Here is a 12,889-nt window from a genome sequence, read left to right on the forward strand (position 1 = left end):
TTTTAGTATTTGTTATAAAGTACGTAGGTAAAAAAAAATTAATATGAACTTTTTCAATGTTAAAAAATGGCAAATCCATAATATTTTAGCAAAAATGGTATATTCGAAAATGCCATCACTAAAAATGGCATTTTGAAATAAGAACCTCCTTGCCTAAAATTATTATATAATGGCTTTTATATATACAAAAAAATAAATTCTTCATGATGATTTTACATGAAAACTTATATTTTCTTAAAACAATCCAAATTTGGAAGGCCATCTACTTGCACATATTGTTGCTGTTGTGGATTTTGGATTTAACAATCATCCAAAGTCCTCATATATATGACTTGGTCCCTACCCTCCTAATTAAATTCAGTTCTTATTAATATTCTCAATAAAAAGAAGAAAAAAATAAGAAAGTGAAAAAGACCCAATTGCATATACAGTAAAACCCTTGTAAATTATAAGAACTCACTTATTTAGTAAATGTTTTGGTTCCAACTATTTTTCCGATTAATTAATATCTTTAATAAATTAATAAACATATTTTAATTTTGATGTTATAATATTTTAGAAGGTTTACTGTACAAAGGATCTCGACATTTGACGTTGTATACTTTGTAGTTTGTATATACAAAGACAAATGAAACAAATGATAGGATGAAGATTTCCTATGATTTTTTCTTTTTTCCTTTTCATATGAAGTCCAAAGTTAGAAAAAATAAAATAAAAAATAGGTAGCTAGCTTTGATACCACACTATAAACAAGTTGATCTGATAGACAAGAAAACACTAGTATTCATTATATCAATCTACAATGAAATCTTCATTTTTGTTTTTATTGATAGGAAATCTTCCATGTGACTTTGCTGAGCATAATTTTTAATATGTATATACACATTGTTTCTTTCAAAAATATCAAACAGAAAAAAAAGAAAACATTAAACAAAGAAAATGAAAAGTATTTGTTTCCAAACGACATAAAATGATTTCCGTAACTGTTTTTAACCAAGTCCTTAACCATAAAAGTTTGATTGAGAACGCCAGTTCATGGGCTTTTGAAGCAATTGGAATAGAAAAGTAGAAGAAGTAGGTTACCAAAATGGGACTGCGATCCTAATGAGCCCATGGTAAAGTTGGAGGAGAAGGATTTAACTTCTTCTGCTGTTCTGAATTTAGTTATCACACATTTAGTTCCTAATTTGTAAAATAAGACTTCAATCTTTAAACCCTAATTAGAAGTCTATAATACTCCAATTATCTCATTTTTTTTTTAATAATATTAGTTGAAAAATTTCTCCAATTTTGTTCAGAAAATAACCAATAAATTATCTGCATACTCAGTAATATATATATATATATATATATATATTTAAATAACCAATAACAAGAGGAGTTGACTAATGAGGTCAATTCAGTAAGGTATAAATACACGTCTTTCTTTTTTCCTTTTCCTTTTTTTTTTTCTCTTTTCTGATTCATTCATCCCTAACCATCAAGAAGAAGAAGACTCAGATTCGACTCGATCTCCAAGATGAATCCATCGAATTCTCCCAACGATTCTCGAGAAAATCGACGGATGAGCACAGATGCAGACATAATCGGAGCACTTCTCATAGCAGCCAAGGAAGCTAATCGTCAAGGTATATCACTAGGGTTGGAACACGTGGAGATGGAGGAACTAGAGAGCATCACCGGTTCTGATGATCCTAAAGCTTTCTTCAAAGATTGGTATGCAAAGTGGGCTGAAGAGAGAGAGAAACGAAGAAAAAATAAACAAGACTACATTACCGCGAAAAAGTTTGCTCTTAGTTTGCATTCTGATCATGAGACCGTTGAGAAAAAGAAGGAGGAAGATGATGATGATAAAGTTAAGAGAGATGATGAAGAGAGAAGCGAGTTTCAGATTGCTAAGGAACTGATCAAGATGAGAAGAGATGAGATCTCTATAACTACAACAACAAGTGATGGTGCTGATGATATGGAGATTGATGTGGTTATGCAGAGGAAAGCTCCAATGCTTACGGATTTGAGTGTGAGAGCTCTTGCTCAAAACTCTGAAGCAATCAAGTCCTTGAAACTTGTTCCTGATCACTTGAGGAAGAAGCTATCGAGTCATGTTAGTGGTTTTGGCAAACTAGACGCACGTTTTATGCACCTTTTGATTGGTGATTCTCCCTGTGAGGTTCGTGCGAGAAACTGCGTTGATTTAACTGAGGATGACTTGGTTAAGATCTTGTTTGATTCTGATAGAGATACCTTGAAGGTACGTAATTTCAAAATCCGTTTGTTAGTAGGAATTGGGAGTTTTGTTAGCAAATCTTGAAATTTGTAAATTTTTTGTTACTACTCTTTCAGGTGTTGATTCTTGATCTTTGCGGACGAGCTATTACGGATTACACGATAACCGAGTTCTTGAAACGTTCGCCTGAAGGGTTCCCGTCGTTGACTACGCTATCTCTTCAAGGAGCATTCTCTTTGACAGACTATGCACTATTGACCTTTATCGCGTCTTGTTCTCCTCTGCTTCAGTTTATTAACCTCTCTCACTGCTCTCTTCCCACTTCCCGATCTTTGAAGATTCTTGCGGATATTTTTAGATCCACTCTTAAAGGACTTAATATTGAAGGATGCCAAGGGATGAAACGGTGTAAAGAATTCACTAGCAGCCTGTATAAGTTCCAGAAACTGAACTATCTCTCGGTTGCAGGACTCGATAGTGTTAATGATAGTGTTCTTAGAGCGTTCTTTATGTTCAGTAGCTCTAATCTCACTGATCTATCTCTCGCTAACTGCCAGTAAGTTACTCTTTTGTTGAGGCCTCGAAAAAGACTCAAATCGTTACTAATGCTGGAAACTAATGTTTTTGTTTTTTCCTTTTCTCTATGGTAAACTAGTGAGTTGACTGATGATTGCATTTGGCATATTGGGAGATATTGTAAGAAGTTAGAAGCTCTTGACATCTCAGAATTGCGGAAATTGACTGATAAGTCATTGGAATTTCTTACTGAGGGCTGCAAATCTTTGAACTCAGTCATATTTGCAAATAACAGATTTAGGTTTGCACAAGTCTCACAATATGTTTCCTTCTTTATAAAATTTTTGTAGACTGTTTGTTTTGAGTGTCAATCTTTGGGGGCTTCCTTTGACAGTGACGAAGCTGTTGCTGCGTTTCTTGAAGTCTTGGGAGGTTCTTTTAACAACCTCTGCCTAAACAAAGTCGTAGATGTGAGTGTTCTAGTTACCTAAAGTCTCGTTCATTTCTAAGCTGGTTTGTCCCCAAGAGTGTTTAAAGGAGTTTTGTTACGATAGGTTGGTCCAGATACTGCCTTTTCGCTTGCCAAAGTTTGTAAGAGGTTGAAGTATTTGGACCTCTCGTGGTGTCGAAAGCTCACAGAAGAGGACCTAAGACGGATTTTGAGTTGCTGCTCGTCACTTAAATCACTCAAGCTATTTGGATGGACACAGGTACTATATTAGTATAGAAACATGTAGTTAAGGTTCCACTTGTGCTTTTTTTGTTTATGTAGTGGCGGTATTGTCGTTGTAGGTGGAGAATGCATTTCTTGAAGAACTTTCAAGATCACAGATTCATATCACTGGATTGAAAATGACTTCACTTTATGCTCACCTTGAGGACGCTCACCCAAATGTTGGTGCCAAGTTCTTTTGATGAGTGGACAAGTTTTGGCGATGTACTGTATATAGCTCTGAATTGATGAACCGCTGCATTGTTAGGACCAAATAATCTGTTGTAGAGGTTCATAGTTATACAAAAGGTAGTGATATAGGAACAGTGGTATAATGTCTTTTGGGCTCTGCTTTTTTGTAAAAAGATAGAACTAAAAGAAAAGTATTAAGCATACGATACCATGGAATATTTAAGCAATGTGTGGTCATTACTGTTCAACCAGAAACAAAAGAATCTTCCTTTTCTCAGTGTTAATAGTAACCATACCACCTAAACTGATACTCGAAACTATCCTGCAACTTGTGTACAGATTATTTAACAAGAAACAAACCATTTTCCTTCAGATCTTTTCTTTTTAATCAGATGAACTCCAAGCGAGGATTGTAAAGAAACTTAAAAACATTTGGTGTTTTGAATTTTTTTGGATGGAAACGGGATCGTCTAACCCGATGATGGGGAGGTTTACTACGTCCTGGAAGCTTTTGGCAATAAGCTTGTCGGTACTAGCCGTGCTATCGCCTCTCTACATTGATAGCTTATCAGAGGAAGATCTAGAAGAGGAAGAAGAACTCTTCAGCTTTATGTTTTGCCTCTCTGTGCTTCTCTTCTTGTTTATTTTGGCCGTAGCCTCGTCCCTGTATTATGACCCGAGCTTGACCAGGTTTGATCCTTACTGGATTCACAGGCTATGTGGTTCGTTTGGTGGGTTGCTTGTCATTCTCATCCTTCTTGTTTTCGTCTTGATGTGCAAAGCATCTGCTTAGAGAACCTGAGTGAAAGTTGATTTGATGGCGCAAAATGAAGAAGAAAAGCTCATCTTTTGCAAAATTTTACAATATTTCTGTATATCAGGAACACAACTCTTTTATTCATTTTCTAAAGAAAATTTATACAAAAACTCGGGAATACAAAAGATGAGAATACAATTATCCGAAATGTCGATTTTTTAGACAGGTTCAGTTCATAGAAGCTGAGGTCGGTCTGTGGTCCTTGCTCAACCTTCTCCTTCGCATCCACTTTGTCTCACAAGAAGATGGAGAAGCCGCTCCTTCAGCTGGTGGGAGTTCGCAAGGAAGTGCCATAGCAGAGCTGGTAAAGGCATTGAGAACAAGGAACGCCAAAATGGGAGACAAATCTAATCCTCCAAGAGGTGGTATGAATCCCCGGAATACGTTCAAGTATGGATCACACAAAGTGCTGATACAATGGCAACATACACATAATTAGCAATCAACTAGAGAAAGTAGATCCATCAGGGTTTTTAAAAAATCCTTAGACAATTCAAGAGTTGGACACATATAAGTAGAGGACCAAGTATTTCCCAAACAAAACTCCCTCTAATTCAAGCAAATAGACTAACTTCAGCAATAAAGAATAGGAAATATATGATATAGATTTTGTTCCCATGGAGTGTTCAAATCTTTTAGACCTGGATAAGATTCAAAAAATGTAGTGGCATTTCCCAATACAAGCAGGAAAAACACAAAGGCAAGTTATTAACCTGAGGGGGTTAACAATGGCAGGAGGAGCACTAGGAAACCAGGTGAGTACAAGACGGACAACGAGGATGGTGTTATATATGTTGAGAAAATTTATCAACCCATTAGCAACCACCAATCCTGCAACTGAATCCCCCGGAAGAACCGCTGCAAATCCGTGATTAGACATTGCAAACCTCACCCTTGAAGTGTTTCTCAAACGAATCTGAAATACACAAGACAAGGCTCTTCTTCATCTTTAATAACCAAAAACCAGACTCAAAGGCACACACAAACATATCTCGACTTATCCTAACACAGAGTTTCATCATCAATATTACATAGATGTATTGAAGAATATAACCAAAAAGATCCCAACTTGGACATATATATAACTCATGTTTAACAATGTGAAAAGGTTGTCCAACAAATGCTGAGTGATCTATACATCAATCTCATAGTCTTCGTATATGATTTAAGCTGATCGCTGTTTAAAAATGATAACTTTTTCCAAAAACAGAAACCAGAAAGATTCACCCATTAACAGTAACAATCAGAGCTCAGGCAATTTCATCGGAAACACATAATTAACTTCAACACAGACCATTCATTATGTCAATTTGCAATAAGCAGGGAAAGAGAAGTTAACCTCATCGCACAGAACGCGAAACTCGGACGAAAGACGAACCGCTTCCTGAAAGAGAGGGTTCTTAGAGGCGAGCGAATGGAAGAAGCCTGAGAATTTCTCAGTAGCGGATACCAGAGACCGATGAAAGTCCTGAATCATTTTGACAGAGTCTGCAGCTTGTGGTAGAAGTAGCAAATTAGGTTTGCTCGAACGCACAAGAGGTGTTTGCGTAAATGCCGATGAAAGAGACACGAAAAAGTTCGGTATCGGTCCTGACTGAAAGGATTTCAAGCTTTTCATAGCTGGTTCGTTCGCACTGGACTCCATTGTAGCAAAGCCTTTGAGATAATTCGTAGAAGGAGAAAGCTTGAGAGAGAGTATGAGCAGAAGAAGCGAAGAAGATAACGTACCTCCCAAAAAAAAAAAAATTTGATATTTCAGGAAGATGACACGTGGCATCGCTGTGTCCCCGGATCCCATAATCCTCTAGTAGAATCAGAAGGTCTTATTAAAACGATGCGTTTTACAGTTCTGATTTTGCTGGTGACAGGCTGGCTTTTAAAAATCCACTTGTGGGTTTTTGGATATACAAATCCAAATCCGACGTGTCAGTTTTGACGACTCTTCTTAAACGGGAACCCATACGCACCACTAGATTCTTACTTGTGTATACTACTATCGTCGTTGTCTCGCCGGAGAAAATGGCGAGCAATCTTCTCCGGCTTAATCTTCTACCGCCGTCGAGTCTGCATATTCCTCAGACCTGTAAGTTCCCCGACGTTAATTGCGCGAAGCGATGCTTTCCAAAACAGCGCCGGGTTCGTATCCGAAGGTATTGTTCGAGACCTGGATTTTTGGTGTCAAACTCGGTGGAGATTAGTACTCAATCATTTGAATCTGCGGAATCTTCCGTAGAATCTGTGAAATCCGTGACGAGCGATAAGCCTGTTTTACTCGATGTGAGTGGGATGATGTGTGGTGGCTGCGTCGCTCGGGTTAAGTCGGTTCTGATGTCTGATGACCGAGTCGCGTCTGCTGTGGTTAACATGCTGACGGAAACCGCGGCTGTGAGACTTAAACCGGAGGTTGAGGTGGTGGTGGATGTGGCGGAGAGTTTAGCTAAGAGATTGACTGATAGTGGCTTCGAAGCTAAGAGGAGGGTCTCGGGGATGGGAGTGGCGGAGAATGTGAAGAAGTGGAAGGAGATGGTTAGTAAGAAAGAGGAATTGCTCGTTAAGAGTAGGAATCGTGTGGCGTTTGCGTGGACACTGGTGGCTCTCTGTTGCGGGTCTCACACTTCGCATATTCTTCATTCCTTGGGAATTCATATTGCTCATGGTACAATTTTTTTCACATATTCTTACTTTAAAAATCGAATTACAATTCAAATTTGTTCTGTTAGATCTCATTTGTTGGATACAAATGTAGTTTATTACTTTCTCATGCACCTGATTTTACCAGGAGGGATTTGGGATTTGCTACACAACTCTTACGTGAAAGGCGGTTTGGCAGTTGGAGCTTTGTTGGGACCAGGAAGAGGTTTGCTTTTTGTTCAAACCTTTTAACAAAATCTAATGTATAATGCTTACCAGCTAATGCATAAAAAGTTTAGGTGACAAAGTAGTCATTCTGAGGCTATTCTTCAGGCTTTGATGTGTGCCTGATTACGTAGTTGAGCTTTGTTGAATCAATGCTTCCAATGGGGGTAGTGTTTACCTTGATTGGGTGGTCGTTTTCATAAGAGAGAAAAATATGAAGTTCACACTACTAAAGTGACAGTGATGTTCCTACTATTCTTTGAGAGTTTCATAAACGCTCCAAACTGGTGGTAGTGATTTTTTAGGCCGTTCGGAAGCAAAAATGACTGAAACAGATAAATTTATATTGTAGAATTGCTGTTTGATGGTATAAAGGCTTTTGGGAAAAGATCACCTAATATGAATTCGTTAGTTGGACTGGGATCTATGGCTGCGTTTACCATCAGCTTGGTAAGTTTTTCGTACCCTGTGATTTATTTTTGACTGGTGGGTATCCTATTCTGAAACCTGCAGTTCCCTGCATTCGGTATTTTGCAGATCTCATTAGTTAATCCAGAACTGGAGTGGGATGCTTCCTTCTTCGAGGAACCGGTGAGTTTCTCTAGCACATCTACAAGGGGATGGAAACTTTTTATGTTTACTATCATTTCACGCAAAATAGAATTTCAATGGTTTATTTCTGATTGATAGCACTTGTCATTTAGTATGCAGGTCATGCTGCTTGGCTTTGTGCTCCTTGGTCGTTCTTTGGAAGAAAGAGCAAAGCTTAAAGCATCTAGCGATATGAATGAACTGTTGGTAAGTTGGGCTTCCTTGACTCTCCTCCCAAGATTAACTTGAAGGCTTTTTCCTCCCTTTCTGACTTAAAACGTGTTTTTGCAGTCACTCATCTCCACTCAATCAAGACTTGTGATAACTTCATCAGATAATAATAACACAGCAGCTGATTCTGTACTTTCCTCTGATTCAATTTGTGTCAATGTCCCAGTTGATGATATCCGAGTTGGAGACTCACTGTTGGTTTTGCCTGGTGAAACATTTCCTGTCGATGTTAGTGTTTCTGTCTTTCTAGCAAGTGACAATTACGATTTCCTTGCTTATTCATGCTGAACTGTCCGATCTTAGCAAAAAGTAATTGTGTGGGTCTCAAAAAAGAAGTTATGAAATTCTATTTAAATACGTGGTAACCATGATTCTGTAATTTTAGGAAATTATATTTGGATTTATCAGTGCTGGGAAAAAAAACATGTGGATCTATCAGCTCTACTTGATAATGGATATATGCTATTTTTTGTTTTTCTAGCATGGTTATTATTCTTTGTGACTGTTAGTATTAATTGTGGCAGTGATCACGTTATATTATTTTTTCCTCACAGGGGAGTGTCCTAGCTGGAAGAAGTGTTGTGGATGAATCTATGCTGACAGGAGAGTCACTTCCCGTGTTTAAAGAAGGAGGCTGCTCTGTTTCAGCGGGAACAATAAACTGGGTACGTATATGCTACCTAAACAAAAGTTTTCTTTCAAAAGGCTACTTATGGTTTATTCGTTAAGAGCTTCAATGACACACCTATTACTCTGGGATATGATCCTCTATCAATTGTTACTATACTACTTTACTTCATAATGTGAACCACGTTACCGAGGAAGATAGCTTTCTGTCTAGCTGCACTAATCGTACTTAGTTACTAAGTTTGATTTACATACACTCATACAGTGATCATGAATCTTTTCGAACTACTAAATTTCACTTTACCTATCTCAGGATGGCCCTCTACGGATCAAAGTTTCTTCTACTGGTTCCAACTCAACGATATCTAAAATCGTCAGAATGGTAAGTGTCTATGAATCTAGAGCCAATGTAGTTAAATGAAAAGTTACATTGGGTGAGAGATAATTCCATCAGTCACAGTGTGAAACGTTGGAGCTGTTCAAGTCATCATGTGAAAAGAAAAATGCAGCCAGTAAAAATACAATGAAAAGTCACTATCCTACATATAGAACTCATTTACATGTTTGTAGCTGAACCTATTTCCATACGAAAAAGTACGAATAAAATCAAGTCAGAACCCTCAGTTCCTCTCTAGTGAGTCTCTAGTTCATTCACACCATTTCCTGTCTGAATTTTTAGGTTGAGGATGCACAAGGTAATGCAGCTCCTGTACAGAGGCTGGCAGATGCGATAGCTGGACCTTTCGTCTATACTATAATGTCTTTATCTGCAGTGACGTTTGCCTTCTGGTATGGTCCTCTTTTCATATTTCTATTGGAAATAACATATGATATTCAAAAAGATTCTTATATATGTTTAGTAGGAATCTGTTTATTTTGTTATAGTATAAAGTAAAAGCATCATGTGTCAATTTCCTGTTCACGATCACCAAGTGAAAGACCCAGTTGTTTTTTGCTTCAGGTATTACANTGGGATATGATCCTCTATCAATTGTTACTATACTACTTTACTTCATAATGTGAACCACGTTACCGAGGAAGATAGCTTTCTGTCTAGCTGCACTAATCGTACTTAGTTACTAAGTTTGATTTACATACACTCATACAGTGATCATGAATCTTTTCGAACTACTAAATTTCACTTTACCTATCTCAGGATGGCCCTCTACGGATCAAAGTTTCTTCTACTGGTTCCAACTCAACGATATCTAAAATCGTCAGAATGGTAAGTGTCTATGAATCTAGAGCCAATGTAGTTAAATGAAAAGTTACATTGGGTGAGAGATAATTCCATCAGTCACAGTGTGAAACGTTGGAGCTGTTCAAGTCATCATGTGAAAAGAAAAATGCAGCCAGTAAAAATACAATGAAAAGTCACTATCCTACATATAGAACTCATTTACATGTTTGTAGCTGAACCTATTTCCATACGAAAAAGTACGAATAAAATCAAGTCAGAACCCTCAGTTCCTCTCTAGTGAGTCTCTAGTTCATTCACACCATTTCCTGTCTGAATTTTTAGGTTGAGGATGCACAAGGTAATGCAGCTCCTGTACAGAGGCTGGCAGATGCGATAGCTGGACCTTTCGTCTATACTATAATGTCTTTATCTGCAGTGACGTTTGCCTTCTGGTATGGTCCTCTTTTCATATTTCTATTGGAAATAACATATGATATTCAAAAAGATTCTTATATATGTTTAGTAGGAATCTGTTTATTTTGTTATAGTATAAAGTAAAAGCATCATGTGTCAATTTCCTGTTCACGATCACCAAGTGAAAGACCCAGTTGTTTTTTGCTTCAGGTATTACATTGGTTCAAACATATTCCCAGATGTTTTACTCAATGATATTGCTGGACCTGATGGAGATCCTCTGGCCTTAAGCCTAAAACTGGCCGTGGATGTCTTGGTGAGTGAGCCATGCATCTCAAAGTTATATCTTTTATGTGAAAATGTCAAGGACTAGCCGCGCTTAATGAGGGAGGAAAATGGTGATTGTGGCAAAAATATGAATTCAAGAAGGGAATTTAGGATAAAAAAGGGATGGAAAGAAACTTTGGAGAAAAATAAACGCTGAGCAGATAATTAACTCGTTTTTTTCTGTGTGCTTCAGGTAGTATCCTGTCCCTGTGCACTGGGCCTGGCAACACCAACTGCCATATTAATTGGCACCTCTCTTGGTATGTTATCCAGCGAACTATTTAGCTTGCACATAAAAGTCTGCAAACCTAGCTGAGAAGAGTAGCCTAATTGCGCGCAGAGTTTTCCAATTAGGAATATTTGAAAATGACACTGCAGCAACTTTAGATAATACATAAAATCAGTAAAACTGGCCTAGAAACATGAAGAAGCTCCTTTCTAGTTTATGTGGTGTTGTATGTGCAGTCTTGTATTAATCTTTCATGTTTATATAGGGGTAGTTAAAACATTATAGTCCCTGAAAATTTGTTATAAACAACAATAAATTCGAGACTGTTGAAACTTTCAGCCTAAATATGTCCAGGTGCAAAGCGGGGATATCTTATCAGAGGAGGAGATGTCTTAGAACGTCTGGCTTCCGTAGATTGTGTGGCTTTAGACAAGGTATTGCTACTCTTTTGGGCTTTCTGTGATCCTCTTCACCCATCTTTCTCTCTCCACTATTTCTTTTTATATGAAGATGGCAAATCCTAGATTATTGAACAGTTCCTGTTGCCTCTCCAAGTTGAACAAATCGAGTTATTGTTTCAGACAGGGACTCTTACTGAAGGAAGACCTGTCGTCTCTGGTATTGCTTCTCTAAGGTACGAAGAACAAGAAGTTCTTAAATTGGCTGCTGCAGTGGAAAAGACAGCAACACACCCAATAGCAAAGGCTATTGTAAACGAGGCTGAAGCGTTGAATCAGGAAACTCCAGAAACAAGAGGTCAATTGACAGAACCAGGCTTTGGTACTTTGGCTGAAATAGATGGACGTTTGGTTGCAGTGGGTTCTCTTGAGTGGGTTTCTGATCGTTTCCTCAAAAAGAACGACTCCTCGGACATGGTGAAGCTGGAAAGTTTTTTGGATAATAAATTATCAAGCACATCATCAACGTCTAGGTACTCGAAGACTGTGGTATATGTTGGCCGCGAAGGAGAAGGAATCATCGGTGCTATTGCAATATCCGATTGCTTGCGCCAAGATGCTGAGTTTACTGTAGCCAGGTAGTTTTTCTCTCTAACCGTCAAATTTTTAATGACACTAACAACCCTGGTTTTTATATTTAGACAGCATAGAAACATGAAACTACATGCTACTTTTCTTGTGGGGATCTAATCATCGTAGTTTTGCTTGTTTCTCTTATTAAAAAGGCTTCAGGAGAAGGGCATCAAAACAGTTCTCTTATCAGGGGATAGGGAAGGGGCAGTGGCAACAGTGGCAAAGAATGTAGGGATTGAGAGTGAATCAACCAACTATTCCTTGTCTCCTGAAATGAAATTCGAGTTTATATCTAATCTTCAATCCTCTGGACATCGTGTTGCTATGGTAAGCTCTTCAACTAAATTGCTAGAATGATTTTTTCAACTTATAGTTACTTCCCATGAAAAGTCGATGAAGCTCATGGTAAAACTAGTCCTAGAAACTTACCGATGCGCATGGAACTGTATCAAGTCATGGAACTGGTGTGTTATAGAAATTTATCAAGTTAAGACTAACATATTTTGTATTTTTCAAAGGTGGGCGATGGCATAAACGATGCTCCTTCATTGGCTCAAGCTGATGTAGGAATAGCTCTAAAGATCGAGGCACAAGAAAACGCTGCATCAAACACAGCATCAGTCATACTTGTCCGCAACAAACTTTCTCATGTAAACGCTTCATGAGCCACTTGCCCTCATTCAAGGGACAACAATCTCTTAGTTCAAAATCAAAGCTGTATACACTCATGTTTCATTTCTTTTTGGTTATAGGTTGTGGATGCACTGAGTCTCGCACAAGCAACAATGTCGAAAGTATATCAGAATCTAGCATGGGCAATTGCGTATAACGTCATCTCGATCCCTATAGCTGCAGGAGTCTTGCTTCCTCAGTATGATTTCGCCATGACACCTTCCCTCTCAGGTGAGCTGGCCCATTCGAGTTCATTAATTACAAAAC

General features: G+C 38.0%; 4 protein-coding genes across 4 annotated transcripts in view; 3 read left to right on the forward strand and 1 right to left on the reverse strand.

Moving 5' to 3' along the window:
- On the forward strand, positions 1,469 to 3,658 carry LOC104736201 (SCF E3 ubiquitin ligase complex F-box protein grrA-like). The gene is made up of 6 exons (XM_010456150.2): positions 1,469 to 2,251; positions 2,344 to 2,783; positions 2,883 to 3,044; positions 3,138 to 3,213; positions 3,298 to 3,453; positions 3,536 to 3,658. Exons 1-6 carry the CDS (start codon positions 1,520 to 1,522, stop codon positions 3,656 to 3,658), a joined length of 1,689 nt encoding a protein of 562 aa, XP_010454452.1. The 5' UTR covers positions 1,469 to 1,519.
- Positions 3,959 to 4,444, forward strand: LOC104736202. The gene has a single exon (XM_010456151.2). It carries the CDS (start codon positions 4,102 to 4,104, stop codon positions 4,438 to 4,440), a length of 339 nt encoding a protein of 112 aa, XP_010454453.1. The 5' UTR covers positions 3,959 to 4,101; the 3' UTR covers positions 4,441 to 4,444.
- LOC104736203 (ylmG homolog protein 2, chloroplastic) lies at positions 4,478 to 6,201 on the reverse strand. The gene is made up of 3 exons (XM_010456152.1): positions 5,804 to 6,201; positions 5,178 to 5,380; positions 4,478 to 4,873 (listed from the first exon to the last, which is right to left on the reverse strand). Exons 1-3 carry the CDS (start codon positions 6,107 to 6,109, stop codon positions 4,633 to 4,635), a joined length of 750 nt encoding a protein of 249 aa, XP_010454454.1. The 5' UTR covers positions 6,110 to 6,201; the 3' UTR covers positions 4,478 to 4,632.
- The window catches only part of LOC104736204 (copper-transporting ATPase PAA2, chloroplastic), a 7,884-nt gene continuing 1,382 nt past the window's right edge, over positions 6,388 to 12,889 (forward strand). The window contains exons 1-16 of the mRNA XM_010456153.2: positions 6,388 to 7,120; positions 7,244 to 7,321; positions 7,673 to 7,770; positions 7,858 to 7,911; positions 8,032 to 8,118; positions 8,203 to 8,370; positions 8,697 to 8,807; positions 9,083 to 9,151; positions 9,449 to 9,558; positions 10,574 to 10,679; positions 10,884 to 10,950; positions 11,274 to 11,353; positions 11,501 to 11,955; positions 12,103 to 12,277; positions 12,469 to 12,600; positions 12,703 to 12,853. Of these exons, the coding sequence (XP_010454455.1) occupies positions 6,484 to 7,120; positions 7,244 to 7,321; positions 7,673 to 7,770; positions 7,858 to 7,911; positions 8,032 to 8,118; positions 8,203 to 8,370; positions 8,697 to 8,807; positions 9,083 to 9,151; positions 9,449 to 9,558; positions 10,574 to 10,679; positions 10,884 to 10,950; positions 11,274 to 11,353; positions 11,501 to 11,955; positions 12,103 to 12,277; positions 12,469 to 12,600; positions 12,703 to 12,853 (2,578 nt within the window). The 5' untranslated portion in view covers positions 6,388 to 6,483. The remainder of the gene's footprint in view (positions 7,121 to 7,243; positions 7,322 to 7,672; positions 7,771 to 7,857; positions 7,912 to 8,031; positions 8,119 to 8,202; positions 8,371 to 8,696; positions 8,808 to 9,082; positions 9,152 to 9,448; positions 9,559 to 10,573; positions 10,680 to 10,883; positions 10,951 to 11,273; positions 11,354 to 11,500; positions 11,956 to 12,102; positions 12,278 to 12,468; positions 12,601 to 12,702; positions 12,854 to 12,889) is intronic.

This window comes from Camelina sativa, chromosome 13 (genome assembly GCF_000633955.1).
Source record: "Camelina sativa cultivar DH55 chromosome 13, Cs, whole genome shotgun sequence".
NCBI classification, from domain to species: domain Eukaryota; kingdom Viridiplantae; phylum Streptophyta; class Magnoliopsida; order Brassicales; family Brassicaceae; genus Camelina; species Camelina sativa.

Bases quoted from the DNA above. Each gene is read 5' to 3' on its own strand.
- LOC104736201 (XM_010456150.2), top strand. From the start codon at position 1,520: ATGAATCCATCGAATTCTCCCAACGATTCTCGAGAAAATCGACGGATG. The intron at 2,252-2,343 runs GTACGTAATTTC...CTACTCTTTCAG, and splicing joins CTGATAGAGATACCTTGAAG to GTGTTGATTCTTGATCTTTG. The intron at 3,214-3,297 runs GTGAGTGTTCTA...TTGTTACGATAG, and splicing joins GCCTAAACAAAGTCGTAGAT to GTTGGTCCAGATACTGCCTT.
- LOC104736202 (XM_010456151.2), top strand. From the start codon at position 4,102: ATGGAAACGGGATCGTCTAACCCGATGATGGGGAGGTTTACTACGTCC.
- LOC104736203 (XM_010456152.1), bottom strand. From the start codon at position 6,109: ATGGAGTCCAGTGCGAACGAACCAGCTATGAAAAGCTTGAAATCCTTT. The intron at 5,381-5,803 runs GTTAACTTCTCT...TGTGTATTTCAG, and splicing joins TTCGCGTTCTGTGCGATGAG to ATTCGTTTGAGAAACACTTC. The intron at 4,874-5,177 runs GTTAATAACTTG...CCATTGTATCAG, and splicing joins GCCATTGTTAACCCCCTCAG to CACTTTGTGTGATCCATACT.